The following is a 15,150-nucleotide window of genomic DNA, read 5'->3' on the forward strand; positions in this document are numbered from 1 at the left end:
CAGGGAACCATGACTGCTCTTCGGATTGGAGAGGGAGGGGGAGAGGAGTGGGAGGAGGGGGAAAAGAGTGGGGGAGGGGGAGAAGAGTGGGGGTAGAGGGAGGGGGAGGGAAATGGGAGGCTGGGAGGCGGTGGAAACTTTTTTTTCTTATTCTCAATTAAAAAAATGTTAAACAATAAAAAAAGCAAGCAAACATGCACACAAAAACAAGAACAAAATAAAGAAAAACAAAAAAACCCTCTTTGCTTCTGCTTCTTTTCCCTCTCTCCAATACATCTTCATTCATCCTGGTGGCTTTGGGAACAGGGGTGTATCACACAGTATATACCCTTTGTCCTATAAGCTTTACTAGCAAATGTTTCTTGCAATGAGTCCCTGGTCTGGATCAAGGCTTCTAGTGTCCAGTATATCGTCATCACTGAATCCTCCTGGAACTCATCTGGGACAATTTTGTTGCCCTGAGTCTTAGACATGCTGCAGTTATTGTTTCATAATATCAGTCCCTTCATGAGCTCCAGCGGGTCCTAGTTGGAGTAGATGCCAAGGTGGGTCAACATAAGACCCTGCTGTATATCTGTGTGATAGCCAAGTGAATCAGTCTGGGATACCAGGGCAACCTGCCTCAGGTGAGGGGGTGGAGTCAGCTCACCTATGTCCATACCCTCAGCGTAAGTTTACTCTCCCCATAGTAAGGGATAAGGCTATCTCTCTGGAGTTCAGGGGCCAGTTTGCTTGTTGTAGTATCCAGTGAGAGGTAAGGCCAGCTTTCCCAAGGACAGAGAATTAAAGGGACCACTCAGTCCTCTGACTTCTTCTGGCATGGTTCCTAAGGCCTCCTGAGTGACGCAGGCCACAGACATCAACACAGATGCAACCTGCAGCTGGATCACAAACCCAGCCATGGTCCTCAGTAGCTACCTGGCCCTGTAGGACATCCTGAATCTGAGTAGAAGAACTAGCCACTTAGGTCAGGATGGTTCTGGCAGCCACGTGGCCAGCAGACACCACCAACTCCTCAGGTTGCAGCCCCAACCCTGGGCATCTGTGTGACCTTTGATGGCAATACGGTACTTGGACTTCAGCAAAGACCCCAGCTGTGGTAGAGCCCCAAACACAGATGTGGTCCTTCACAGCACTAGGTCTGGATGTGACCATGTGCTACCCCAGGTAGCAGTATAGACCATTCAAGGTCAGCACAGGTCCCAGCAGCAGTGTGGAAAACATGGTCTTCAATCTTATGTGTCTATGTGGCCTTTGATGGTAACAGGAGCCTCAAATATCAGCATAGACCCTGGCTACATGAAGGCCATGGATCATGACATGGCTTCCAGCTACAGCTCTGGCCCAGATGTCACCATGACATTGACCGACAGGTCACTCAGATCTGGATGCATCCTGGCTTTGGTACACCAACTCAGGTGACTGATCTGACCCTGGGCATCCTCATGGCACTTGGTGACAACAGAAGCCATGTACATCAATCTGGACCCCGGCCACTACAGGGTCACAAACCCAGACATGGCCCTCAGCAATAGCCTGACTAATATCACACCATGGTACCGGGTGGCACCACAGGACACCCATATCTGTATGGTCCCTGCTGTGGCATGGCCATCAGACTCCAAACAAGCCTCAGGCTCTGGCCCAGATCCTGGGCATCTGTGTGGCACCTAGTGGCAACCTTGGTAACAAACTTTAACACAGATCCCAGGTGCAGCTAAGCCATGGACTCAGACATGGCACCAGGCTGCAGCTCAGCTTGGTTGACATTCTAGTTCCAGGAGGTAACCCCAGCCACTCAGTCCAGGATGGTTATGGCAGCATCATGGCCACTGGACATTAACAAGGTCACGGGTTGTGGCCCAGACCCCAGAATTCAAGTGGCCTTTTGCGGCCACATGGGCCATGAACATCAACATAGATCTCAGCTGCTATAAGACAATGGTCCTAGACACGATCCTAGGCAGCACCTGGGTCTCGTTGTCACTTGGATTAAAAGCTAGGGCCTGTCAAGTTGATTCCCTGAGGTGGCACTATCAGTAGGAAGAATGAATAGTTGATTTAATTATACTTGATCAAACTGTACTTCCAACATATGTGTATATCCTTGCTTTTCTCAGTTCGAGAGCTTTGTACTAGTACAGGATATCCAAGCCTACCTGATAAATCTATGTTACAAAACAAACTTCTGTTCTTGATACAAGGATACAGGCTCAAATAAGTTATCTCCTATTATCTGGGAGGTGACCAGGTGTTGGCTAGTATAATACCAAGGAATCCCAGAATGCCTTCACTGTAAATAATATAGCCTCAAGTGCACATTGTGAGGACCGGAGAATTCACTCTAAAGTGGCATTTATACCTGTTGGGAGAGAGAAAGTCAGTCTTCTCCAGTGGAAGACACTAGGTATAGCAATTATTCAAGAGTAGGCCTCATATCAGGAGTACTTCAGCAACATATAAAGGAACCCAGAGTTTCTTGTGTATGGGCTTTTACTTGGTCACTGTTTGGTGAGGTTTTTTTGGAAGGGATGGTCTATTTTGTTTTCTTTGTGTGGGGGTTGTTGTTTTATTGGTTTGTTGTTTGTTTTTTGAGAAAGAACTTGAAGTTGGGTGGGTATGGAGAGGAAGAGGACCTGAAAGGGCTTGGGGGAAGAAGAAATATGAACAAAATGTATTTAAATTTAAAAGACTGTTTTAAATAATAAAAAGAACTTTAAAAATGAGCAAAAGACCAATATGTATTTCTCTAAAAGATATATAAAATAGCCAATAAATATAGGAAAATACAGCCAGTGTCAGTAGGGATCAAGAGAAGGCAAAGTCAAAGCAACAGTGAAACAATACATGAGCCTAACAAGATAGCTAAAAGCATGGTGGAGAAATCAGGACTGTCACATGCTGTTGGTGGGGCTGCAGAATGGAACCACCACTCTATTCAAAGTGTGACAGCAGTTGTGCGTTTTCCTCCATAGGGAGAATGCAACAAAAGAAAATCTACCCTAGAGTAGGTTAGCGGTCTTCTAGGGATGGAATAGCAGCCATCATCAGCTACCTTTCTTATACCTTCCATGACCATCTACCTAGGGAGGGCACCACCCACAGTAGGCTATGTTCTCCCACATCAACCACTAATCAAGAAAATGGCTTCATGAGCTTGTTCACCAGCCAATCCTAGATTGATCTATTCTCAGTTGAGATTCCCTCTTCCCAAACGACACTAGCTTGGGTCAAGTTGACAAAAAAACTAAATGTCACTTTCACTGAATCATCTCTGCAGTCCTATTTTGACCTTTTAATGCTGATATTTGAGAACCCTCATCGTCCTTGTGGTATTCTATTGCACTGGTAGCTATTTCTATTTTCCTTAGATTGAATAAAATCACTTTGTCCCATGGTTTCACTCATTCTTTAGCAATGTTTTCATTGACTTTAATTATAAATTAAAGAATGATTTGGGATCTTATTAGACTTTGAATCGAGGTGGCACACTGACAGATGACATGTAGCAGCATTCTCTACAGAAGGTAGAATTTGAAAATCCTATTCTCTGGATGTGCCCATGTGCCACAAAACACATGTCCAAAATCCATGAAGACAAATGGGAAAAGCTTTTACATCAATAAGGGTGAAAGAATGTTCCTGCCTCAGAGGCCTTCAGGCTGTTGAAGTGTGAGTCAGGGCTAGAGCTGTCCTGAGTCCGAAAGGCTGACTGACCCACAGGACCCAGTGCAGGGCCAACCCATGCTGACACAATCATCCTGCTGTTTACTTAACTTTAGCTCAGTATTTACTGTGGGCCCCCAAGGCTTTTTACCCTGGGTGCTTGTGAATAGTCTTTCCTTGTTGTTATTCAGTTACAGAATGTTTTCTTCCCGAGTGGACAAGTTGGCCTGTTCTCTACTAAGTGTCATGATTTGGGATTCCAAACAGTTCTTCTGTTCCCCGAGGTCATTCACAAGTCTAATCATATCTCCTCAGTTACCACATGGCCCTCAGGAAATGTCACTTAGGAATATCTGGACGCTGTGGTGTATGAAGTTGAATTACTATTCAAGAGGCCACAGGACTTCAGGAACTTGGGGCCTTCTCTAAGACATTAATGTTCTTAGGGAATCACAGTCCAAAGAATCTAAACCAAGAATAATTTTCTTTCCTGGGAAATGTGGAAATATCTGGAAACAGTTACTGTTAGCACAATTCACAGGGCAGAGGAAAGCACCGTTGGTGTTTAAAACACTGCTACATAGAAGAAACCTATAACAATCTACCATGAGTACCACTGTGGAGAAATACCAGGTGTCATTACCACTGTGGAGAAATACCAGGTGTCATAAGCGTAAATTAAATCCACCTCTTAATATCTTACATTTTGTGGAATTCCATATTTTTATGCTAAATATAAAAATGCAATTAATTATAATGAGGAATGTTTTAGTGGTATTCACATGGAAGGTAGTTTCAAAATAATCAAACCTGGCACTAAGCATTCTCAAAAAGGGTATTACTTAGCTATCTCAATACTGTGCTAAAAAAGGAACAGAGTGTGCAATAGTCATTCTCAGCCTCAGGAAGAATCTTTATCTCCAAGAGGATGAATATAAGTGCTCAGTATATCTGTCCAAAACAAAGGCATAACATAGTGCTTATTCCCTATCATGATGACAAGAAGAAACCTTCCCCAGCCAATACCATGTGAATCTCCATCTTCCAGATTATCTAGTGTCTGCGCCTACAACAAGTAAGAGCACACCTATAACCCAAACTGATGATTCAGCTATACCTAAGAACTGGGAGTCAAAGAAAACATCTCTAGGGACAGGGATATGACTCAGTTAATAGAGTGCTTCCAGGCAAACATGAGGAGAGAAGTTGAGAATCCCAACATCCGTGTAAAGAGCCCTAAGTAGCCACTCATTTCTGTCTGTTTTCTCAGAGCTGTAGATAGAGTCAAGAGGTTCTGTGGGGTTTGTTGGCAAAGTCTCAACTGAATGGGTGAGCTCTGCAATCAGTGATACCCTACATCAACAAATAACGCAGAGGGCCAGAAAGATGGCTCAGCTTATAAAGTTGCCCTGAGTTTGGCCCCTGAGCATATATGGTAGGAGAAAACCAAATCCCACAAGTTGTCTTCTGGCTTTCACTTGTGGGTCATGTTATATGCGTGCACACATACACACACACAAATAAATAAATAAAATGTAATTTTTAAAAATTGGTTTGATATCTACTGAAGAAGACACCTGACATCAACATTTGGTTTATACACATATGCACACACACACACACACACACACATACACACGTGCGCGCACACATACACATGCACACATACACACAAACAGGCACACATGTACACATCAACATTATATTAAATGGCAAAAAATAGAAAACATTTCCTCTGAAGTTCGGAATGATACAAGTTGTCAGACTCGACATTCTTTTGATATAGTGCACATGTGTGTAAGCACACACACACACACACAAATACAGATAACTCTTAAACACCCACCTTCTCTTCAAGCACTGCAAATAATGAGAAGTACGCCACAGGCTGACAATGACAACATTAATTTAACACACACATCCATTTCATTGTCATGTATGCCAACTCATTACCAAGACTTGATGAGAAGGGAGAATGTTCCAAAAGTTCAGAAAGATATTCCAGAGGCTACACCCAGGCTCATCACCAGTGCTCAGAAAGCATACGTGTTCAACAAACAAAAGTGTTAAATTCTAATAGAACCTGCCTCAGTTCTATTAGAATTTAAGGAACATCTGAGTAACACACGCAAACAGTGTCCCAGTACATTTACAGTGAGAAGGGATGTGGCAGCTTTAGTCCAATGTTTGCCCGGAAGACTCACTTTTCTTATAAAAGAAGGGCATCAGCAGTCAGCTCACGTTACCGCCCACCCTTCCTCTCAATTCCAATTGGGTACTCTACAAAGGATTCGTGAAGAAACCACACACTTATGCAGGCAGCCAGAGGCCTGCAGGAAAGGGTTTAAGGCAAGCAGGGAATTTTGTGTGGAAATCAATTCTTTGCGGAAGTCAATGTGTTATGGACATTCAAGCAAGAGAAATTCCAGAGAGAATGAATTGCTCAAGAAAGCCAGCTCCTTGAGGTGTATATCTGCAGTCAGTAGAAGAAAAAAAGATGGAAGGGGTGAGTTAACCCTTCAGGCAGCTCTTAAATATGCATTACCTATTGAGTTGGGGAAAGCCAGAGAACTGAGGTTGGGTCCTTTAAAACAGAATTCCTTATAAAATTGATTCACAAACTAGAACAAATTTCCCCCAAATCAAATGGATGTCACCAACAGGCTCCTTCTTCCTTGTGCTTTCCTGAATAGGACCATGCTCATAGGAAGATTCTAATATCTCTGTGAATATAGGACACTCTGAAGCACTGGGAGTGAACTGTCCCCTGATGCCTGAGAATAATCACTCCAGCAGGAGAGTCTGGGAATAGTGGGTTCATGAATATGATGTCAGATAGAAGGAATCTGCGTGAAAGAAATTGAAGACTGGCTGCTGATGTCATTGCTGTTGAGAAAGGCAGGCCTAGCACAGAGAGCAAAAGCTATGGCAATGCATAAAGAGAAGGCCACCAATGTGCTTTTAGGAAACAAGTCAATGTTTCACAGAGGAGTGAATAAAGATGGTCATGCCCCTGTAGACTCCAGCAAGACACTGCAAACATTCTCACTGATGAGAAGGCACAGGGCTCAGATTTGATTTTCAGAGAAACTGACTTTTATTTGATTCACCCAAGCCTTGGTAGAGTGACAGCAGACCAATTGCAGGTATGAAAACCAAAAAGAACTCCCCCAAAAAATCCCTTTGTACTATGCAGAGTTGAAGGTGAGGAAGCTGGTGTCCACCTGGGTGTGAAGATGAACTCTCTACGCTGTGACAAAGAATCTGGTTCAATGTCTGGAACAAGTCAAGAATAACATAACACCACAAACCATTGTCCAAACTTAAAAATATCTTTCCCATACACTAGGTCAAGATGTCAAAGGCAGGCTCATATGTGGAAAGAGAGTGAGTGTGCTTACTAGGTTGAATGTCCATACTGAAAGACAAGGTAACCTTCCTCAAGTCTCAGTGAGGGGTTTTGCTCAATTAATATTGAGTACACCGTTAATTACTATTAATAAATAGTACATCAGTGTAATGTACCCATTTTGATATCATTCAGTGATCAAAGATACATTATGGGAAGAACTTGGGTAAAAGGAACAGGAGAACTCTCTGAAACTTCTTATGAGTCTGAAATTATCTGTAAATTAAAAATGTAAAGGTTCAGAGTAGTCTCAGTGAGTGCAAGAGGAAGGAGCCAAGCTCAGATTCCTGGCATCCACAGGGAGTGTAGTGGTGCACAAATGCAACTCCTCCTCAAATGACTTGAGGATCTTAGAACTTATCCTCTATTTCCCTTTAATGCAACTCTATTTGCATAAATATATAGTGTACATTATGTATATGTATTCATATCATATATAAATATGATGTACATATATTTGTGAAATATATATACATTTGTTAAACAAAAATATTCCCAAAAGGAAAAACAAGCAAACAGATAGATCAAAATGGAAGGCATCTGAGAAGGAAACAAAGGACTGGCTTCAGCTTCATTTTTCTGTTGCCGACTAGGTCTGCTTTCTAGGTTGAATGCCTACACTGAGAGATTCGGTGATCTTCTACAAGTTTAAGTGGAGATTTTGCTCAATCAATATGATCACACCCATGAAATATACTCATATTGATATCATTCCATGACCTCCATGTTAATAGAGGAACCATTCACCCAGGTTCTTCTCACATAGGTACGATAGTCTACAGGTCTCTACTTTCCAGGCCGGTATGCTAGTATGAAGGATGTAAGATGGGTCAACTTTTCTTCTAGTCAGGGAATATGCCACCTACCCCAGGAGCTAAGGTTGTTTCAGCATCACATGGGATGAGCTGGGAAACCTTGACTGCTTTTGTCAAGATGCTTCAAGCAAGTCTTAGAAAAAAAGAACTCTAGGCCCCACAGCTGGCTTCCTAACTGTTCAACAAGCCTGCCGTGGCCAAAAAGTTAAACGCAACTTGTCTAGAGTTTGGTTTCTGATGATCCATGAAATTCTGCCTCTGTTTATCACTGGCCTATTAGCCACCCCTATTAGGCACCTAAAATGGTGTGTAAGTGCCGTGCTTTGGGAAGACACAATTAAAAGTGTAAGGAGCGTTGAGCAGAGGACCATACTTTTATTGGGGATTACTCAACTGAACGTAATTAAGAGAAGTTTTCCCTGTGTGTTCCTCAGAAACTGGGCATAGACGTCAGAATACTATAGCAGTGGAGGATCTGTGGAGACATGTGTCCACAGATGCCCAGAGTAGCATCCTGGGAAAGGGAGGGTTTTAACCCCTGCTGGAGGTAGACCAAGGGATACAATAACTAATAAAGGAGAAATTAAACGGCCTTCCACTATTGTAGTGCAACTCCTCACTCACAAATCTAATGGTAAACAGAAAAACTTATTTCACCATGTGGCTATAATTTCACTACATTAAGTTACACCAAATCATGGAATAACAATTAAGATCATGCTCCTGAAACGTTATGTCTTATATGCATCCTGATTCAATGTAAAATCCTCTTTTGGCAAGAATATGGTCAACTTAATATGATAGGCTACAGGTGATTTGATAAATCATTGACTTCAGAACCAAAAGATCCAAAACAAGATGCTTCAGTTTGGATAACCAGAATACCACTCGTTGGTCTTATTTATTATACTAAAGAGCTGTCATAGGAATTCTGAGAACAATTGTGAAATTTCTCATCTAACACAAAAATCATAAACAAATGTTTTAATACTAATCAGAGTGAGCAGCCAAAATCAAATATTTGATGCTACTGTAAACTGTTAGAAGAGATGTCGTGCACCATCAGCTTAGCCTCTCCTGGTAGAAAGGAAGCTCTTACCTCTATCACATTGGTGGGACTGAAGGTGTAGATGCCAGCAGGTGCCAGCATTTCAGGATTGGACAGTCCTTCAGCCCCAGAAACACTGATGATCACATTGTTTCTTATTGTACTTCCCTGTTCCCGCCAATCTAATTAAAAAAAAAATAAACCAAATACAGGGGATTCACAATTAAGATTTAAATAACTCAATACTCTTTGACTCCGTTAATGTAGACTATATTTCATATATATGCATATTATGTACAACATTATCTTAAATATCAATAGATATTATAAAGATGGTATTAGTGATACATCAATATCTATAAGAATAATCTATTCTTGAAAAGAACCAAAGTTCAGTTTCCAGTACTCATACTGGACAGTTCACAACCTCCTATAGTTCAAACATCTAGCATGATGGGTAAATCTGATTCCTCTTCTGAGCTCTATAGACACCTGCACACATATTCATAAATTAAAATATTTTTTAAAAACATATATCTTTGTATATGATTGAGAGATGTTCTAATCTATGGGTAGAGCAATAAGCTATCAGAAATCATTTTAATACTCTATCACTTTAGCAAGAGTAGTACTGGGTTTGATGAGAATAAAAGAAAGACACAGAAGTCTTCTCAAAGTTGAGTGGGAAGGGATAAGAAAGCTGAAAGCAGGAAGTGGAGGGATGAACATAGTTCAAAATATACTGCATAAAATTCTCAAAGAATTAATACAATATTTATATATATAGTAAAATAGTATATATAATATACAAAGAGTATGCTCAACAAATTTGCAATCAACAACATTTCATATTTGCCTATAAATTATAACAACCAAAGGTGAACTATGACAGATTCAGAATAAAATAAAGTTACATATTTACCATTTTTTCTTCCAATAATAGTCTCACTAGTCATAAACTTTCTGTCCATATAGGTCCCTGAGAACAGAAGATTATATTAATTTTGCATATTTGATATAATTCAGGAAAGCAAGAGAAAAATAAAACATGATTACTTTTTTTGGACAACTTTTATCTATGATGCAGAGAAAGAGATACATATTGTATCAACTATGAGTCTTAGCATCCTGTGGAGCTGAAGTTTCTTTAAATATAAATAATAATAGTAATAGTGATGTTTTTAACAAAAATCTCCATCACTCAATTTTACCAATAAAGTCTCATAAGCCAGATGCTAGGGTAAAAGTCTGCTTGCTCAGGCAGAGAAAGCACCTAGCTGACCTTCTTCCTCAGACCACATCTTAGAAGCCTTTTGCCTTTCCTAAACTGTAGCTGACATTTTCTTTAGGATGCCAATAAACTTTCAAATAAAGATATGGAGACTTATTATTAATTAAAATTAATTCATAATTAATAATAAGCTTAGGCTCGCTCTACTCTAGCTCTTTTAACTTAATTTAACCTGTTTCTGTTCGTCTACATTTTGTCTCTGGGCTTTTTACTTTTCTTTTATTCTGTATGTCCTACTTTCAGGTTTCTTCTGTATTTGGCTGACTGGCTTCTGGTGTCTCTTTTTCTCTCTTCCCCTCAGCCTAAATGCCTCCTCTTACTTACTCTCCCTGCACAGAAGTCCTGCCTATACCTCCTCCCTTGCTATTGGTCATTAAGCTTTTTATTAGAGCAGTCAGGTGCCTTAGGCAGGCAAGGAAAAACAGTAACACATATTTAGGTAATTAAACGAATGCAACACACTTTTACATAGCTAAACAAATATTCTATAACATAAACAAATGCAACACAGCTGTATATAGTTAAATAAATACAACACATCTTTGCATAGTTAAGTAAATATTCCACAACACTATGCCATTTCAAAAGAACCTCCTCAAACTTCATGTGTCTCCCTTCTATTTCCTATGCATCTCTCTATCCATCCTTCTGATTCCCTCTATAATCATTTTTAATGATCTTATGTTCACTCCCTATCAACTGGTTGTTTGTTCTGCCTCTCGACCTATGGTTGACTTTATTTAATCCTATTTATAATATCCAAGCAGAAAGTTCTTGGATTAAACAAAGGTGTGTACTAGGGTCGAGCCACACCCATAACTAGAAACAGGCTTTTCCAGTCAATAACACAATCTCAGGGTTCATAGCATGATCAAATATCCTGCAACAGAATAGGCCTTTAATATTAATTCTTAGATGAATTCTAAGTAACTAGCTTCATTGTCCAAACCAGACAGACGGCCCTGATTGAACTCATTGGGTCACAAAAAATAGACAAATGTGAGAAGGAAACTTGGAGTGTAGGAAACAGGGAGGATAAAGAGGTGGGTGGAAAATGGGAACAACCAGATAACCTTAAATGTGTACATAAATTCCCAATGAATAAATTTAATAAAAAAAATATAAGAATGAAAAGCCACACAGCTTGTGCCCAACTGAGCCTGGCTATCAAGTTGGATGGATTGATTTTTCTAGAAGAGCGGACATGCTCTGAAGGGACATGCTGGACAGGATGAGGCAGTGACAACCTCAATGAGAAAGGACTAGAAAACATCAAATGTCCCAACCATGAGGCACAAAAGGGATTACTCATTTAGGCTGGATCACTACTGCATAAACAGTGCCACAGAACCCCTCATTACTAGGACTTTATTCTATCTGAGACTGCCATGTCATTTAATGGCTCTGAACCTGTGATTGTTTTAGGTATGACAGAATTTTATAGTGAATCAATTATTTTAATTCCCTTGATTACAAGGGATGTCAAGAGTCAATAATCCACAATAACCAAGGCTGAATTCCTCCTACAGGTATTTTTATTGCCTATTCAGTATTATTTTATACTAAAATCATATTGTTAGGATGCCATCCCAAATCTCTGCTTGCAGTCATAGACTTTCACAGAGAAAATTAAGAACACAGTCAAGCCTGTACCTGTTGGCTTGATTTCTGTAGCCACACTTCTCTCGCCAAAAGATTTTGTGTGGCTGATGACTTCATGTATCTGCTCTTTGCCTTCAAGATGGAGTTTGTTTTTATGTGAGTTCGTAAGATCCATAGCCCCCCCCCAAAAAAACATCTCTTTTGGGATTAAAACGTTTTCAGCCTTTTATCTCAAAAGATTGCTCTTACATGAATCATACACTTTCCCTGGATCACACCACAGGCCTCATTTAAAAATAAAACACTAACAATTATAGTAATAGCCTTACTTTCTACAAAAATCTTTAGTTTGCTTTTATGTTGTGACACAATCAGAGACTGCTTATTAATTCATCTTTTTCAGGTACCCAGCCTACAACAAATTATCAATACGAATGCCAAGAAGACAGTGTCTCACAAAACCTAGCTGTAAAACAAGAGGAAACAGAAGGCGACATCGAGTTTTAAGTTGACAAGTTCTAGCCTGGAGATGTAGGGGACAAAGAATGTTCCAAAAGAGTAACTGACATGATCGGAGAGGAAAAAAAATTATGCAAAAGCCATGTGGCAGAAGAAATACTGATCTTTGAGAAGAATAAAATAAAGTAGCTCCTGCCTCGTGACAGCACAGAGGAAGAAGCGAAAATGATGAGGATCGCTTTGCTGAAATCAGTTGGGGTGGAAATCACTAAAAGGGCACTCTTTAGCCCAGCTAAAACTTCTGGATTGCTTTCTGGGAGTGATGTGTTGCTGATTGGGACTTCTAATTATCTAAGGACAATTCTGGGGTTTGGTCATGACCTTAAAGGAGAGTGGCAGACACTAGTGCACAGTCTGCCGGGTCGGAAACTGTAGTCCCAGCCTACAACAGAAGCCTTTTACGCACAAATTAGATTTTAAAATCTTCAGCCAACATCATTCAAGTCTGAGCGTCTGAGACTATGTGTGAACTTGGAATTGCAGGAAATTTCATGTCAGTAAATTTTAAAACCTCCTATTAGACACTTATTAGCTTGAATTCAATTTTCAAATGATTTACTTCCTATTGATACTGCTTAGTAAGTCACTCGGTGGTGAGAAATTTAAATTTGTTTTTTTGTTGGGGGGGGGCTATATCCTATTAGGTAATGCTCGGAAAAACAATGATTTGATAAGTTTGGAATTCAACAATGAGTAAGAATGCTTATGAAAGACTACCCATACTACTCTAGAATATGTAAATTAACCCAGCAAATGTACTTACCCACCAGCAGGGCATGACCTATAATCTTGTAGAATATATTATTCTCCACCCTCAGGCCCCAGGTCCTGTGCATGCTAAGGCCTCTGCTGAAGGAACCCCATATTGAACAGCTCTGGAGATAGGAACCTGAATGGAAAAGAATAAGGTGAAGATTTTCTTCACACTTTAGAGTCTCCTCAGATTCTGTTGACCATATCCAAACAAGATATACCACCATCACCAGAAAACATTTTCCACAAAAATATGAAACTGTCCTTTGGAAATAAGCAAACCAGGAAATTGGGTAACTAAGGCCACTAGAACTTGAAGATAAAGCTAGTTGAAATCCAAGACATAAATGCTAGAAAGTGTTATCCATACATGAAAGAGAAAAATCTGGCCAAACCACAAAGCCACATGGCTATCAAAAATTCTACCTATTCAATGGCCTTTATCACAATATGGTTGATAGCCATCAAAGCCTTATGTGGTTTCACTTGGATTTTTAAAATCTACCCTTGCATATGAAGTTGTGGCCAGTATTTCGTGGATGAGAAATTCCTGTTTATACCTTGTCAACTGTTCCTGTTCCAGTTTAGCTTCTATTGCTATGTTACATACTAGGGCCACAAGGAAATTGGGGATGAAAGTAGGATGTTCTATTCTACAGCTTCCACTCTGTCCCTGAGCAAGGCAAGGCAGAAACCACTGAGGAAGACTGTTTACTCGCTCACTCTCCCACGGGCCATACCCAAGTAACTTTTTTATACACACGTGAGCAGTGCCATGGGCTGGAAGATTGACAGAAACTGTATCCTGTGCTGCACAACTGTAGCTGATAGCAAACAGTTATTTGTTGATGGTTGTAAAACATAAACCATTCTTTTTTGAAGGATGCAGAGATGGAGATATTGAGGCAGAGCCATCACTTTCCTAAATGTCATTTCATTTCAGTAGAGTTGAAGCAGCTTCCCCTGTATTTGCATAAACCTGGTTCTCAGGTCAATTTTGAGTTTTGACTCTGCTACAGTGAATGCTGCCATTAACTGGAGGCAGGTGGCGCATGTGTTTCTCTCTCTTATACTTCTTTTGAAGATCATATGCATGTGTGTATAGTATGCATGCACACCCTTTATGTACATGCATATAAAACAGAACCTGATATTTGCATGTACTATTGAAAACTAAAAAAGTATGTTCCGCTGTATACATAGAAATAGGGCATTGATGACCAGGTGGTGGTGGTGCACAACTTTAATCTCAGAACTCAGGAAACAGACACAGGCAAATCTCTGAGTTTAAGGGCAGTCTAGTCTACAGAGTGAGTACCTGGATAGCCAGGGCTACATAGATAAATCATGTCTTGAAGAACAAAAAAAGAACAAATTGGGCATTTCTAAGAACTGAGTTATAAATTAAATTTATAATCTTATTTTTCTTATCTTTAAACAAACAAAAATTTAAAGTTATAATTTTTAGCACAGGCTTCTCTAAGAATGAACCTATTTTTATTATGGACAGTTTTTCCTCTTTTAAGTTTATAATAACATGCACCATAGACTGTCTTAAAAATGAACTGTGTTCGTTGAGATAATACATTTAAGCAGAATGAAGGCATGGAGGAAGAGTAAATGAATGGGGTGATGGAATGTGATATTAGGAGACTGAAGATCATCAAAGTATACTTTATGCATGAATGAGATCTTATAAAGAAACCCATTAGTTTGCACAATTAATAAATTTGAATAAAAATGATGAATAGTCTACATCAGTCAAGATATATTAGCAAACTGTATTATTCCATTATGACTTTAATCATATGAGTACTATACAGTTGGTACAATATCTTTTGAAGATAAATCCCTGGAATAATCAGGTAGGATTAATATAGAAAACTGTATATTGGCTCATAACTAACACTGAATGTATTTTATAGATAATCTTAAAAGTAATGAAGATAAATCATTTGCTTTTGAAATACCAGTTCAAATTTTTGCTTCATATTTCTTCTCAAGAAAAAAAATAATTATTAGAAGTTTTAAATATTCTACCCCCCCC

The 15,150-nt window shown here is 39.7% G+C and overlaps 1 protein-coding gene across 5 annotated transcripts in view; it reads right to left on the minus strand.

Annotated features, from left to right (window-relative positions):
• Nucleotides 1–15,150, minus strand: part of Pkhd1 (PKHD1 ciliary IPT domain containing fibrocystin/polyductin) — a 438,845-nt gene that overhangs the window by 224,996 nt on the left and 198,699 nt on the right. For all 5 annotated transcript variants that reach the window (XM_050124099.1, XM_050124100.1, XM_050124101.1 and 2 more), the window contains exons 41-43: nucleotides 13,114–13,239; nucleotides 9,861–9,917; nucleotides 8,990–9,120 (exon numbers count right to left, since the gene is read on the minus strand). In XM_050124099.1, coding sequence (XP_049980056.1) covers nucleotides 8,990–9,120; nucleotides 9,861–9,917; nucleotides 13,114–13,239 — 314 coding nt within the window. The remainder of the gene's footprint in view (nucleotides 1–8,989; nucleotides 9,121–9,860; nucleotides 9,918–13,113; nucleotides 13,240–15,150) is intronic.

This window comes from Alexandromys fortis, unplaced genomic scaffold (genome assembly GCF_014885135.2).
Source record: "Alexandromys fortis isolate MF-2015 unplaced genomic scaffold, M_Fortis_MF-2015_v1.1 scaffold_207, whole genome shotgun sequence".
NCBI lineage: Eukaryota > Metazoa > Chordata > Mammalia > Rodentia > Cricetidae > Alexandromys > Alexandromys fortis.